Source organism: Anticarsia gemmatalis, chromosome 1 (genome assembly GCF_050436995.1).
Source record: "Anticarsia gemmatalis isolate Benzon Research Colony breed Stoneville strain chromosome 1, ilAntGemm2 primary, whole genome shotgun sequence".
Lineage (NCBI taxonomy): Eukaryota > Metazoa > Arthropoda > Insecta > Lepidoptera > Erebidae > Anticarsia > Anticarsia gemmatalis.
This window is the reverse complement of record NC_134745.1, coordinates 8,304,458-8,318,756: the sequence shown is the minus strand read 5'-3', so window position 1 is coordinate 8,318,756 and position 14,299 is coordinate 8,304,458. Positions and strand designations below refer to the sequence as shown.

Here is a 14,299-nt window from a genome sequence, read left to right as displayed (position 1 = left end):
CTAATTGGCTAGATCTAGGGGTAGCTTCGTCTTAAGTAAGTGCGTGGGCATGGGCGCTGGTCGGAGCGGGGCGCGATTTATCGCGCACGGACGATCAAATTTATTAATTCTGTCAGGGGCCGATTGCTCCAATTAAGTGAGTGGAGTAAACATGCCGCTGCTATGTTTATGTGTTGCGGTACCGATGTACGCCGGAGCGCGGGCGCGGGCGCTTCGCGGGAAAATTTGCACGTCACTCACCGCTAATCACAACATGTGATTTAAATATCACTTACGTACGCGTCACTATTTTATGTCAACGGCTTTTAATTACAGGATATCTTATGCACTATATTATTGCAATCAACGTAGGTATGTCAGTGATGTTTGATTGAATTGGTAGATAGGTACCTATATTACCTATGTAGGTACTCGTAGCTTTAAAAAGTGCAGACTAGAATTAGTTACAGATAAATATTATACGTATCCTCGGATATTAATTAAAGAATATAAACAAACATTACCATTTTAGTGTGCTATTAAATTGTAAAAGTGCGATAAATTATAAATTTTAAAGGCAAATAGTGGTTATAAACTAATAGTGATACCGTAGTTATTTGTGAGAAGAAAGCGATGTGGCGGCGGAAGCGTATCCACTTAGCCCAATTACAACGGACTGCAGTACATAATTGGTTCTTGCGCCAGGATACCCTGCACTTACCAATCTGCTGACTACTGTTTGTAATAGCCCTGGCCAAGGGATCGCCTAATTAATAGACAACAATATCTGTTTTGTTGTTGTTTTCTCCTTTAAATGCAGTAAATAAATGAAACCACTTTGGTTTGTGGTCAGTCCGTAGATTATAATACGGATAAAACTCTGGCATGTTGTATAGTTTAGAATTATAAAATAATACTGCTAACTACTTAGGTTTCTAATTATTGATAGATTGTAATGTACCACGGAAAGTGCAATTTATTTAATTTTATTTTGCGAATTAGCTAAATAAATGTGTTGATAGTTGTATAAATATAATACACATATCATGTCAGCCATGTAATTCACTAAAATATAACTTAGCTTATCCAGCTACTAATCCCTACCATAAGTTACAGAGCACTTGTCTCTTCCGGCTGTTGCTTTAGTAACTCATATTTGTATGCCAACTTAGGCTAGTGCCACTCGTTTTCTAATTTGCTGAATTAAGTAACCTGCCAATCTATTTATATGACGAATAACAACTTTAAACACTAGGTACACACTTCCATAAAAAATTGTTTATTGTGTCTATCTACACGTTAAACAGCCTAAGTACTAGAATTTATTACATCATATGTTTTCTTATTTTAATTTGATATGATTATATTGATAAAATCCTATTCAGCAAGTATGTTGGACATGTTGCTATTAACAAGTTATGTACATTTAAATTGTAATAATTAGACTATTCTATCAATACTCATCAAGAGTTTAATATTATCTAGTTGTAAGATCATAAACGTTAATTAGAGCTATCTCTAGTATTTGAGTACATAATAATATGTATTTACGTAAATCATCTTTGAAAAACAGTCAGCCGTTTTGCTTTAAAATTCAATGTAATTGTTTTGTTTGTTTAGCGCAAAACGTTAAACGTGTTGCTTGAAGTGGAATAGAAGCGAGTCAATCATTCGTAACATTTGTTTAGTGGCAGTGAATGAACGTCGCGGAGGTGGTCAATTAGTAAAAGCGTGAACTGGCTGTCAGTTTGGGAGTCTATTATGTGACGGCCCAGCTCCAGTTCACGGTGGTGCGAAGGCCGACGACGCGGACGGCTCTCATTATCTCCCTGCCACAGGCTATTCATGAGCGCCACATTAGCATCCTCATTATGTCCTAACTCATGAATAATCTTTTCAGAGAACCCAATAATAGTTGCTTTTTACAACTGAACGTATTTCGTCACGTAGATACAAGATATCTTTAGGCTGTTTAAAGTGTAGATAGGCACAATAGGCCTAGAATTTACTGCGTAAATCTGTATAGTTACGACTTATTATACGTTTTAGTGCCAATCATCAACTCATTAGCGTTAGTTACAAATAACACAGGTTTTATTTGCATAGTAGGAAGTTATATTTTCTTTATAATCAATCTCTGTACTATGCAGTCTTAGAATTGATCTCACTTAGTAAAATGACCTGTGCAAGTGAACACGATACATGTCTTACGCTTACACTAAACAACACCTTAGCGAACATAATAGTGGTGTCCAGTAAAACAAAGTGGCACCTATGTCACTGGGTTATTGTGTTAGAAGGCATGGTGCAACCTACCAACTGGCTACTCGTCTGAATGTTGCAATGTTTCATAACCTAGCATAGGCATTAGTTTTTGTTTCCATCTACACTCTACAGTTAGTTACATACAGCAAAACGTAACTAAGAACTTGTTATTCGAAGCAAAAGCGTTCCAGTGAACATTACTGATCAAATCCATCTTATTGTGATAAGCTGTTGCTCCCGCGCATCAGGAATGTTATCGGTAGCAAGTATCGAATCAATGAATTTATAACTGTTTTGGAAGTATAGTAGAAGCGCATGGTTCAATGTGAAATTACGATAAATCCCTATTTCTAAATGTATTACTGTAATCGTTGCCAAAATAAAACTAAACTTATAAGTCAAAGATGTTTCAGCTAGTAGCAACTCAGGTGTTAATGACTTATTTCAAATCTCTTTAACCAGTTGCGCCTATGCGGACTAAGATCAGAATCAGCGATAGGGAGATATAATTAATTGTACAATATCAGAGGTAATCGATCGGAGCAATGAAGCGGCGGTTCCCAATAGTTTGATATCTCATTGGGACGTCACGACGAGCTTACCGTCAGGGCCCTCGTGTTTTTTACTCTCTATTGACACAGAATGCCGTCAGATTGTAAGCTGGCCAGCTCACGCAGACGCAGCGGTAGTCAACCCATTGTTCGCAGATAGTTCTCACGATGGTTTTTGTGATCAACGCACCCGGAGTTATTTCGATTCACTTATTGTATGTCTTAAATGTATATACGTTTTAATCGCTCTCCGCTTAATTGATTTGTTGGCCACTAGTACGAAGCTTCTCTGAATTTTAATGAGACATGTACAAAACCGTACACATGTACATACAATGTGATAATTAATTTCAAAGTTTTGCAAGTTCTGTCGGTATAGGGTGTATTTCCTGTTGCTAGATGGATTGTTAAAACATTGTTGCTGATAATTAAAAGATTTGATGCATAGATTATTTTGTTCCAGACTCATTCAGACCAAATGCCATTCCGGTGTGAGTTCTGCTCACGACTCTTCAAGCACAAACGTTCTCGCGACCGACACGTCAAGCTACACACCGGAGATCGCAAGTACCGCTGTGCTCATTGTGAGTCTGCCTTCTCTAGAAGGTAAGCTTGAAACAAACTCAACAAGATCTATCGTTTTGTACAGACTCTGTCATTGAAGTGTAACCTGTGTAAATTATAAGATTTTTAGAAAAAAATTTGTGCTACTTCAGTACGGGTTTGTTATAACAAAATATCCTGCGCCGCAAATCGTATTATCTAAAACTCGACTTACAAATGAATGTGTCTACAAAGAGTATGTTAATGCGTCTAATCCGAAGCTATTGAAGATTAATACATGGTTAAAAGAATGCTCAGGAGATGCGTGCACAACAAAGGCCTCCGAGTAAGATTGATCACCGTAAGTCACGGGCTCAGAGCCGGCCGCAAGGCGACGTGTCACCTTTTTCGTCACCTTACCGCGACCACGTGACTAATTCCATGCAATTTGTCGGCCCAACGAACCGCCGACGAGTGAAAAGAGATGATGCGCTGACAAATGACGTCGAGGGTCTCACAAAAATGAAATAATGGCCCATACCTAAACGGGCACGGCGAGCGCGGCCATTAGCGGAGGTGTTTGGGCGAACGCCTCTATTCTGTAGTTTGCCGTGAAAAGCCTCTTTGTTAGTTATGTTTGGTCGGTGCTTTATGTGGGTACTTATGTCTCATATGACAAATTGTCGTCTCAGCTTGGTCACACAAAGACAATTTATCTCAATTTTAAAATCCTTATACGGATGTTTTGAGGACATGTACTTTTACTTAACGTTAAAGCTAAAAAAATAAATGAATAAAACTCGTTTATGTCTTTTCAGAAGGCAATCTTGCTAGATGTTAAATATGTTAAGATGTTGAATTTTTTTTACGGATGTTGAAATTTAATACGTCTTATTTGTGTTTCAGTGACCACTTGAAGATCCACATGAAGACTCACGACAATCAGAAACCGTTCCAGTGCACAGTGTGTAACCGCGGGTACAACACAGCCGCGGCGCTGACGTCACACATGCAGGGCCACAAGCGTGATCGAGAGGGACGTGAGCCCGACCGACGGCGAGCGCTTAGATGTTTGAGATGTGGAGATGCTTTTCGTAGACCAGACTTGCTACAGGTACAATTGAAAATAATTATAAGTTTAAATACTTGGAATAAAACAATTAGAATGTTTTATTTTATCTGAACACATCTTTTTGAGATATAATCAGCATTTGTTTTCGCTCATCAGGCACATATGGCAAGCGCGCATGGTGTAGACGGAGCGGCCATGACACCACCTCGTCGAGTCGCTTCTCAACCACCGCCAACTCTCCTTGCCTGTATCTACTGTACGCGCGATACTTTCACCAGCATGGAGCAGCTGCAGCTTCACGTGCGAGCTGCACACTCGGCGCTCCTGAACGGCGAAGCGCCGATACAATCTATCGATCAACCGGCACCGACCGACCTCAGCAGGCGTGCTACGGATGACGGTCCACAAGTCAAACGCCCACGATCTGGTTCAGGAACACCACAAACTACCCTTTCGCCGAGTACGCTACTTTGCAATCAATGTGATGCCGCTCTGCCAGATTTCGAAGCATTCCGTGCTCACTTAAAAGGTCATCTTGAAGAGGGTGGTGAACTGGGGCGGTCGAGCCCCGCGCCCTGCGTCCACTGCGGCGCCACGTTCGCAGACGCCGCCGCGTCGGAGCGTCACCTCACGGCGCACTACTTGGCCGTGTCGTGCGAGTACACTTGTCACAGCTGCGCGCGCAGTTTCTCCGCCCCGGACGACTTGCAGAAACATCTTCTAGAACTACACGCACATCACCTGTATCGATGCGCTCTATGCAAAGAAGTCTTCGATTCTAAAGTCGCTATTCAGGTAAGCCGCTTAGGTGTTCGATAAATATTGCATACAATATCCATACGTTGCGAACGCCTCCATTCGTTTCTTCTCTTTGATTTTAAGCTGTAGTAATAATTTTAATTATTATTTTCAGGTGCACTTCGCAGTCGCACACAGTGGAGAAAATAAAGTGTGGGTGTGTCGGTCGTGCGGCGCGGGGGCCGGCGCGCTGCGCTCCGAGGCGGAGGGCGCGGCGCACGTGCGCGCGCGACACGCGGCCGCGGCGCCGCGCTGTGCGTGCGGCGCGTTGCTGGCGGCCGGCGCTGCGCCGCGCGCTCCGCGCCCGCACCGCCCATACCGCTGCCCCGTGCCCGCCTGCAGCGACGCCTTCGCCGTGCAGTACCTGTTGGAGCGGCACATGCAGGCGCACCACGCCATGCCCCACCAGGTATGCTATCGTACGACAGTCATCTCGGTAGTTGTGAACGAACGATTCCTACTTTTTCCTTCGTCGTGGACCTCTCTGTATCGGTTTACTACGTTCCAGGTATTGAACGGAGAAATGACGAGACCGAAGCGATTAGATACGAGTAACGGTGGGGACGGTGCCGACGGAGAGCGCTCGCCGTGCACCCCGGGCGTAGAGGGCGGCGGCGCCGGGGCGGGCGCGGCGGGTGGTGAGGAGCGGCGTCGCAAGAACGGCGCCGTAGCGCTACAGTGTGCATACTGCGGCGAGCGCACGCGCAGTCGCGCCGAGCTTGAGGCGCACACCCGCGCTCACTCCGGCGCCGCTGCCGCCAGGCACAAGTGCCTCATCTGTGACGAAGTGCTGCCCTCCGCCGCAGTGCTCGCCGAGCATAAACTTACACACTGCAAGGTACACCCTTACATTTTTTACATCCTCGAGTCTTAACTCCGACTGTTGTTATATTAGTAGCTATTTATTTATAAACTCTAAAAAAAACTTTACATAATAATTTGTTTTTTCAATGTTTCAGGTGGTATCGGGTGATACGTGTGCGAGATGTCGCGCAAGGCTTTTATCTGAGGAGTCGTTTTTAAATCACATGGCGCGACACCACCCCGCCCTGCCTGCTCCGTGCGTTGTTTGCCGACAGACGCTGGCGTCGGAGGCTGAAGCGCGTCTCCACGCTCGGTTCCATCTTCGACCTGGAGACGATGAACAACGATGCGCTATTTGTCTCCGCGCACTTCCTGAAGGAGAGGCTGGAGAAGGTGCTAGGGCCTGTTCTGCATGTTACGCTCGTCACGCCGCCCCGCGTCCCCCCGCGCCTTCCGATCACGACTGCAGACTATGCCGACGTGCTCTAGGATCACCGACGCGGCTGCAAGCTCACCTTATCGAACATACTTTTGCCGGTATCGGAGCCTTCACTTGCTACCTGTGCTCGGCCGTGTTCACCAGCGCAGCGGGCTTACAGCGTCATCTTCCTGAACACGCGGCGGCTCCACGCCCATACGACTGTGCACGTTGTGGTTTGAAGTTCTTCTTTAGAGCTGAACTAGATAATCATGCCTTCGTGCACCTCGAGGAGGCCGAAATCGCTCAACGAGCGTTTTATGAAGCATACGCTCGTGGAGCAGCTACAGCGTGGGCAGCTCTAGCGCCACCTGAACCGCCGCGATCTTCGACACCGCCGCCAGAAGTTAAGAGGGAACCGGAGATAAAAGAAGAAAGAGGTAACGATGAGTACATTGAAGTATCGTCGCCGCCGCCGGCGCAGCCTCCCCCGGCGCCCCCCGCACCTCCTGCACCACCCTCGCCCGCACCGGTTGTCAAGCAGGAGAAGCCCGACGAGGAGTAACACGGATGTTCCGAGGCACCGGCGCCCAGTGAACGTTTCATGAATCGTATCGTCCGAGACGCGGGTGAACACCCCGCTGCAATACTAGATTACGTCCGTACGAGCTATTTAAGTGGTTAGTTTCGTTAAAGGTTAGTCGTTAAAGTTTTGCGTTCAGAACGCCGTATTTCCTGTAAGTAGTCCATACCTATCGTTTACGTTGGCTAGGAATCGTATGTTTTATAATGTTTACATGGCTATTTGTATAAACTGTTAACTTAATATATTGTGTTAAGCTTCAATAATATAGTGTTTCTTATTATATACCCATAAGTCATACCAATATAGTTTTTCTATCCCTGTTTCACAAAATGTTAATATCCTTAATACCCTTACGGCAAGAGAGTAAAATACGTCACAGAAAACAGAGTTACAACATTGTATAATATACGATATAAAAGTATAAAAATACAAAGTTTTAAGCGGTGGCGACTTGTTGTTGTATCCAGGGCAGGAAGCCGGCGACGTTGACGTACACGCCGGGCACGTTGGCGTTGGCGCAGCCGAGACCCCACGACACCAGCCCGACCACCACCCAACTACCGGACACTTGACATACCAGACCCGAACCGCCGTCACCCTAAATAACAATATTTATTTGAGTAGTAGTTTAATGTACGAACTATATGTATTCCGCGAAACTATGGTAGTCCGTTACTACTACTATTTGGCTGCATTGTGTACTTTTGAAAATATAGACTTCAATAGACTGTGAATAACTAAATTGCTTGCTCTTTGAGTAGCATAAAAAAGGTCAATCTTTGAAACTTACAGTGCAAGAATCTTTGTTCGCTTCGCCTCCAGCGCAAATAAATGAAGTAGTATCTAGCATGTATGTAGCGCCGAGCCGAGCAGTCTGCAGCTGAGTTTGACACGTCGCCGGAGCCACTATCGGTACGTCGACCTTCTTCAATATCTGCTGGTACTGGCCTTGCTGGCCGAACATGTTTTTACCCCAACCAGATACCATACACCTGAAAAGAATAGCAAAATTATTTCATGACTACTTCCTTTACGAAGGGTATTGTTTTCAAATGATTCGTCGGTTTTTCCCAAAACCAAAGGTATATGTCAAAATACCAAAACTGTAATATGGGAAAAGCCTATTAATATTTACCGGGTCGGTCAACAATAATTAACTGCTATTCGGAAAGACCCAATAAAATATTTTTTCTGAAATCTGGAATCAAATTTAGATTTAACTAAAACCAAATTTACTTTTACATCAGACTAGTGGCAGTACAGGCCTGCCGATCATAATATATGAATTATTATTTTTTTTTTATATTTACCTCTGTCCCGTATAAGCAGTGGTCGCCGTCGGTGGCAGACATGCTCTGTTGATAGTTACGGCAGCTCCCATAGCCGGTGTGAATTGTACTGCTGAAGCCAGTCTTAACACCATGATGTCATTCTGCAAAGTGTTGGCATTGTACGATGGATGACTGAACACTTTAGTTATCGTGTACTCTTGATAAGGGACCGGCTCATAAGTTCCAGCGGCATCCCATTCTCCCATACGAACTTTCACGTTAGGAGCTGTTCCTGAAACACTACATAGATTATTCAGTATGACTAAGAAAGTAGACGACATAATCTACGAGAAAAGTTTTCGTAAATTACTTACATGTATGGTAATAATCTGTGAGTTACGGTAATTACGTTGAGTGCGTCAATCAGTACTCCCCCAGCTATGTAATCATTTTGTTTCGTTAAAATTAGCGCCTGAAATTTTATAAAGAATATATTATCACTTCAAACTGCCTACCAAACAATTATATAAATACACTAGCGGACCCGACAGACGTTGTCCTGTCTACACGTCTTTAATTTGTAAAAATTAATTTAAAAAAAACATTGTCCAGCCGACAAAATTGTGAATCTAAACCATTCTCAGATCCCCTTGAACACACACAAAAAATTTCATCAAAATCGGTCCAGTCGTTTAAGAGAAGTTCAGTGACATACACACTTACAGAAGAATTATATATATAAAGATTAAATACGTTGAGAAATTGGCTATCTTCTCGGTGTAAAATGGTAGTTACCTGCCAAGGGAATTCACCAAAACTAGCTTGCCCATACGCAGGAGCTATTGCCGTAGCAGGAACAGTTTGTGTTTTGCCACAAGCTATCGGCGGAACCACGGTGGTGTTGCCACAACAATATTCTTGTCCAGTCGGGCACTGCACCTGAATAGTTACGTGACAATTTAAAACAGGCAATTCTTGTTAAGACACTCACTTTTGGTTAGCACATGACAAAACACTACTAACCCCTGGTTTCTAAGGTACATTTACCGGTAGTTTATCTATTCAATAGCGTTGAAACTCATATAAAAAAAAACCCGCTGTTGAATACATAAACTACCGCTAAATGTATTCAGCAACCCGGTGTAAGAAAACGTTTCTCTCTTGTTTTACTCATTATTAATATGTTATGTTCGACAAAAAGGTTAGCGAAAACTCAAGTTGCAATTAAGTATATGGTAAGTTAGTACGATATAGATATTATCCTGTTCAATGTTCACTTTTCCCGCAACCGATGACTGAACATTCACAATGATTACTCTGCACATAGCCTTCACTTGTATCAATGTAATCCAACGCATGCAGATGATAAAGCAACAAATTTTAATGCATGCAGAATGCATTTTTATCACTTGGTTAGATACTGATCTATTGACTTTTACCTTGTACTTTTTAAGACTTTTGACGTAGCCTCGTCTAATCATGGTAAAATATACGAGTATGTCATCATAAGGCACATAAAGTAAATCACTACACGAACATACTTAGGGCACTTACCGGAGTGACGATTCTGACATCTATCATACCGGCTCCTGTATTTCGGATACAAGTCCCAGTAGGGACACAAGCACAACTTTGTCTTTTTACAATGTTGTGGCCGCCGTCTGTATTTTGCACACTATTTAGGAAATCTTTAACATTGATAGCATTTTCACGGTTCACGCTCCTACGTGACCTAGGAAACTTTACGGCGGTATCATACGACGGTACTTGTGCACTATAACCCGTAATGGGTGGCATATTTATCGCCGCAGAAGATGCTGGTGGAGTGGTGCCGAGCCGGGGATCGATCGGGAGTGGTCCTGCGGTGGATTCATTAGGATTAAAAATACATACTGATTGAGGATTGGTACAAATTACGAGTGGTACAAGGATTCCACCTATAGTCGGCTGTACTGTCGGTGGTAGGGTGGTAGGTGGCGCCGCAGTCATCGTGGTGGGAGAAGGAGGCAAAGTCGTCGGCGGTACATTCGTCACGGTCGTCACTGGAGGCAAAGTCGTCGGCGGCACAGTCGGTGCTGCAGTAGGCACGGTCGTCATAGGAGGTGGTGTAGTAGGCGCCATCGTGGGAGCAGTCGTAGGAGGCAGCGTGGTGGGCGCCGCCGTGGGGACAGTCGTCACGGGAGGTAACGTAGTAGGCGCCGCCGTAGGAACAGTCGTCACAGGAGGTAGCGTCGTCGGCGGCATCGTAGGAAGCGTCGTAGGGGGCATCGTAGGAGCAGCGGTCATGTTACCGGGAGATGGCGGTCGCGCGGTGGTCGTGGTGGTGGTGGTTGTTGTTGTTGTCGGAGCTGCTGTAGGCACTATGATCGGCGAGGGGACACCGGGCACTACCACGATTGGTGAAGGGTTTCCTGGCAGCATCCCCAGGCATGCTGTTAAAATCCACAGACACATTCGACGAGAAAAGTATTCCCAGACAATGTAACGCTCTTCACCGCAGTCGATCAGTGTTTGATGTGGTTGAAGGCGATGATGAGCTAAACATTAAATACGTCCTTAAAATTACGATTGATGGTATTCCCCTAACAATTGCAGCCTTCATGGTGTAATGCGCATGATCATATAGCGACAAATTGTTGCAATCAACGAAATGTGGATTACTAATCTTTTGTTGGCAGGCAAATGTCGTAATGTTTGTCATCATTTGAAAAAGAGTAAATTATTGTAATCTCACCTCGGCAGATAATACGGAACTGCAACAATGGATCAAACGTTTACCAGCACACGAGACAGGAAAGTGGAACTCATATGACGTCAGTCGTAGTTTGTAGCCAACAATCATAAAAACCCGGGTCGGTAAAATACTCCATTAGATTATATTATCAGAGTTTGGCGTCAGGCAAAAAATATATTATCTGAATAACGTATAATGTTAATTACTAATTTGTGGACATGCCAAAAGCTCGTTTTCACTGAAATCTGCGACCAAGATGATTTATTGTCGCTCAGGCAGTGGAATGTTTAGAACCTCGGAGGAATGTAATCTAGATATATTTCATATCTAGCATGTACCTATTGTGATATTTCACGTAACCACTTTTTGAGAATGTTTTATTCAGCAAATACTACCCAGATATCACGTGTAGGGTGCGTGTTAATGACGCAATCTTTATACTCCCAGACTGTTGATAAAGATATTTAGTTAGCACGTGATTATATTTTCTGGTCAATGTTATGATTTAAACCATTCTCGACTGTGAATTATGTCGGTCTATTTATTTTGACAAAGCTACGGTCTCATAACTATGCATGTTCAATTGCTATGTTGTCGCGTAACTTTATTGTCGCTGCAAGGTCGCGTATGAAATTATTCAATCAAACTTCTGTAACATAATAATATGTACATTTGGTACTTGTATGGATTTGTGATAAGTGCAAACTTTGTATTGCATTGCATTTGTAAGGGCAAAGTAGAATGTTAATGTTTGTTATCTAATAAAGTTCAAATAGCTTTGCACTACCTACATATGCTATTGGAGAATCCAATACTTACTACCTAGCTATGGTCAAATATGATCTTTAAGGAAGGGACATATTAGTTGTCATTTTTTTATGTAGAGACAGATAGTCTCTTGGTATATTTCATATGGTATCCACAAATTTATCGAATAGGCATAATACATTGGCTTATTTCTTGTTTATGATTTATTTTTAATATATGTATGTTCCAAGCAAGTAGTCAATGGTTCGAACCTAAGGCAACACGCTTATGACTTTTCGAAGCATATATTATGTATTAGAAATTATAAATAATTGTGATGCAAACATGCAGAGTCTGAGATTTTTAACACAGTTCTTGAAGGCATGCAAAGTCTTGGCCAGTGTAGTGGACAAAGCCTACCTTGTCCCTCATTACGGGAGGAGACCATTAACCAGCTATGGGACAGTAAAGGGTTAAATTTATTAAATTTTATTTGTGTTCGGGGGTTGCTTTTATGATGACTCAACGTAACTACGTATCAGCAGTATTAGTTGCATGTACTGTTCAGGTAACTACGGTGAGGTAATATGCTGTGTTATGATGACATGTGGTTTAACATAGTGACATAATGAGTATTTTAAGTAGACATCATTAGATATTATTAAGCATTAACAAACAATATTAATTATAATGTACCACTAATTCGTTGTAATTAATTATAATTAAGAGGAAATGTAGCACAGTGCAGTTGAGGAAAACTGGGACGATGAATAAATGGGAGGGAAAATGGTCCTTCTCATATAAGTACTAAGTGTAATAAGACAGCTTTAGTACAAGTGTAATTGCACAACAGAGCGCATGCGCGTAGCGTCTTTAGATGACTTACAAGTTTTTAAGTGAATTAAGTTTTTCGGAAAGAAAATGACCTTCTCAAAAGTTATGGTAAGCATTATGAAACTTATTCGCTAAGTTTTTTTAACATTTCATAATTTTTCCTTTATAAGCATTAAAACTTGAATCATACGGATGTTATTTGAGAAATGTGTAAATAAATAAGAGTTTATTTTATATTCATCCTAATTTACCGCAATTAATTTCTTTATTGAAACTTTATTTCTCAAATGTTATTTAAGGAATGTGTCTAAAGCAAAAAGTTTATTGGTATTTTAACGTTTAGGTTACTCACTAAGATAGGGACAGTAACTCAATAATTGTCTGTAAGAAAGAGAGATTTATACATAATCAATACAGTGACTTACAGATTTTAGGAAGGTTATACAATAAAGTTCGTAGGATTAAATGAATCACAACAATTTTTTGCCATCTCTACGTGGTACATTCCCAGTTTGACATTACCATTTTATAGTCACTATCTATCTGTAATACGTAGTCAAATGATTTGAAGTTAGTTAAGGAAAAGATTTTCTTTTCACATTACACATTCATCATGAATAATTTTCCTTACAACTTTGTTATAGGTGGGTACTCACCTTTTTTCCCTTAAGGCCCAGCGCAGACAGACCGGAATAATCCTCGCGCGGTCTCGAGCATTTTCTTTACGGCTCGCGGATGCTCGAGCATGCTCGCGACTGCTCGAGCCTGCGCGAGGAAAACTTTCTAGGTTACCATTCTTCATTAAACAGGCCAGTTTTCGTGAAAATTCGTCAACGATGGTAGACTGGGCCATGATTATAATTGCTCTTTTGACTGAAGAAGAATAAAAATGACGTTCTCTCTCTTTAAACTCAGTAACAACATTGAAATTTTTCGTACGATGCTCGCGCGTCCTCGAGTATGCGCGGGGATACCCGCGCATCCTCGAGGACGCGCGAGCATTTTTTGACAGGTTCAAGCAATTATGCACTTTATTTTATTGGTCTGCGCTGACCCTTAAGGGTCAGCGCAGACCAAGAGGAGCGCAACGGAGAGGATTTTTTTAACGCACTTGAAAATCAACTTTAAATTAATTGAAATAAAGTGCATAATTGCTTGAACCTGACAAAAAATGTCCTCGAGGATGCGCGGGTATCCCCGCGCATCCTCGAGGACGCGCGAGCATCGTACGAAAAATTTCAATGTTGTTACTGAGTTTAAAGAGAGAGAACGTCATTTTTATTCTTCTTCAGTCAAAAGAGCAATTATAATCATGGCCCAGTCTACCATCGTTGACGAATTTTCACGAAAACTGGCCTGTTTAAGGGTCAGCGCAGACCAAGAGGAGCGCAGCGGAGAGGATTTTTTTAACGCACTTGAAAATCAACTTTAAAATCATTAAAATAAGGTGCATAATTGCTTGAACCTGACAAAAAATGCTCGCGCGTCCTCGAGGATGCGCGGGTATCCCCGCGCATACTCGAGGACGCGCGAGCATCGTAAGAAAAATTTCATTGTTGTTACTGAGTTTAAAAAGAGAGAACGTCATTTTTATTCTTCTTCAGCCAAAAGAGCAATTATAATCATGGCCCAGTCTACCATCGTTGACGAATTTTCACGAAAACTGGCCTGTTTAATGGAGAATGGTAACCTAGAAA

The 14,299-nt window shown here is 42.5% G+C and overlaps 2 protein-coding genes across 5 annotated transcripts in view; one reads left to right on the top strand and one right to left on the bottom strand.

Annotated features, from left to right (window-relative positions):
- Nucleotides 1-7,268, top strand: part of L (zinc finger protein Lobe) — a 57,894-nt gene extending 50,626 nt beyond the window's left edge. For all 3 annotated transcript variants that reach the window (XM_076116958.1, XM_076116950.1, XM_076116964.1), the window contains 6 exons: nucleotides 3,259-3,401; nucleotides 4,245-4,452; nucleotides 4,567-5,205; nucleotides 5,324-5,617; nucleotides 5,717-6,046; nucleotides 6,168-7,268. In XM_076116958.1, the coding sequence (XP_075973073.1) occupies nucleotides 3,259-3,401; nucleotides 4,245-4,452; nucleotides 4,567-5,205; nucleotides 5,324-5,617; nucleotides 5,717-6,046; nucleotides 6,168-6,995 (2,442 nt within the window). In that variant the 3' untranslated portion in view covers nucleotides 6,996-7,268. The remainder of the gene's footprint in view (nucleotides 1-3,258; nucleotides 3,402-4,244; nucleotides 4,453-4,566; nucleotides 5,206-5,323; nucleotides 5,618-5,716; nucleotides 6,047-6,167) is intronic.
- A 126-nt stretch (nucleotides 7,269-7,394) lies between these two features.
- On the bottom strand, nucleotides 7,395-10,826 carry LOC142974088 (inactive CLIP domain-containing serine protease A3-like). 2 transcript variants are annotated; one of them, XM_076116340.1, is made up of 7 exons: nucleotides 10,225-10,824; nucleotides 9,842-10,146; nucleotides 9,083-9,226; nucleotides 8,662-8,759; nucleotides 8,327-8,587; nucleotides 7,807-8,008; nucleotides 7,395-7,614 (listed from the first exon to the last, which is right to left on the bottom strand). In XM_076116340.1, exons 1-7 carry the CDS (start codon nucleotides 10,739-10,741, stop codon nucleotides 7,453-7,455), a joined length of 1,689 nt encoding a protein of 562 aa, XP_075972455.1. In that variant the 5' UTR covers nucleotides 10,742-10,824; the 3' UTR covers nucleotides 7,395-7,452. The 2 variants fall into 2 exon arrangements, with proteins under 2 accessions (XP_075972455.1, XP_075972390.1); XM_076116275.1 differs by having other exon boundaries at nucleotides 9,842-10,826.
- Nucleotides 10,827-14,299: the final 3,473 nt, after the last annotated feature.

Excerpts from the sequence above, each read along its gene's own strand:
- LOC142974088 (XM_076116275.1), bottom strand. The coding sequence starts at position 10,741 with ATGTGTCTGTGGATTTTAACAGCATGCCTGGGGATGCTGCCAGGAAAC. Across the intron at positions 8,760-9,082 it reads TTGGTGAATTCCCTTGGCAG|GCGCTAATTTTAACGAAACA; the intron begins GTAACTACCATT and ends ATAAAATTTCAG. Across the intron at positions 8,588-8,661 it reads CACAGATTATTACCATACAT|TGTTTCAGGAACAGCTCCTA; the intron begins GTAAGTAATTTA and ends TAATCTATGTAG.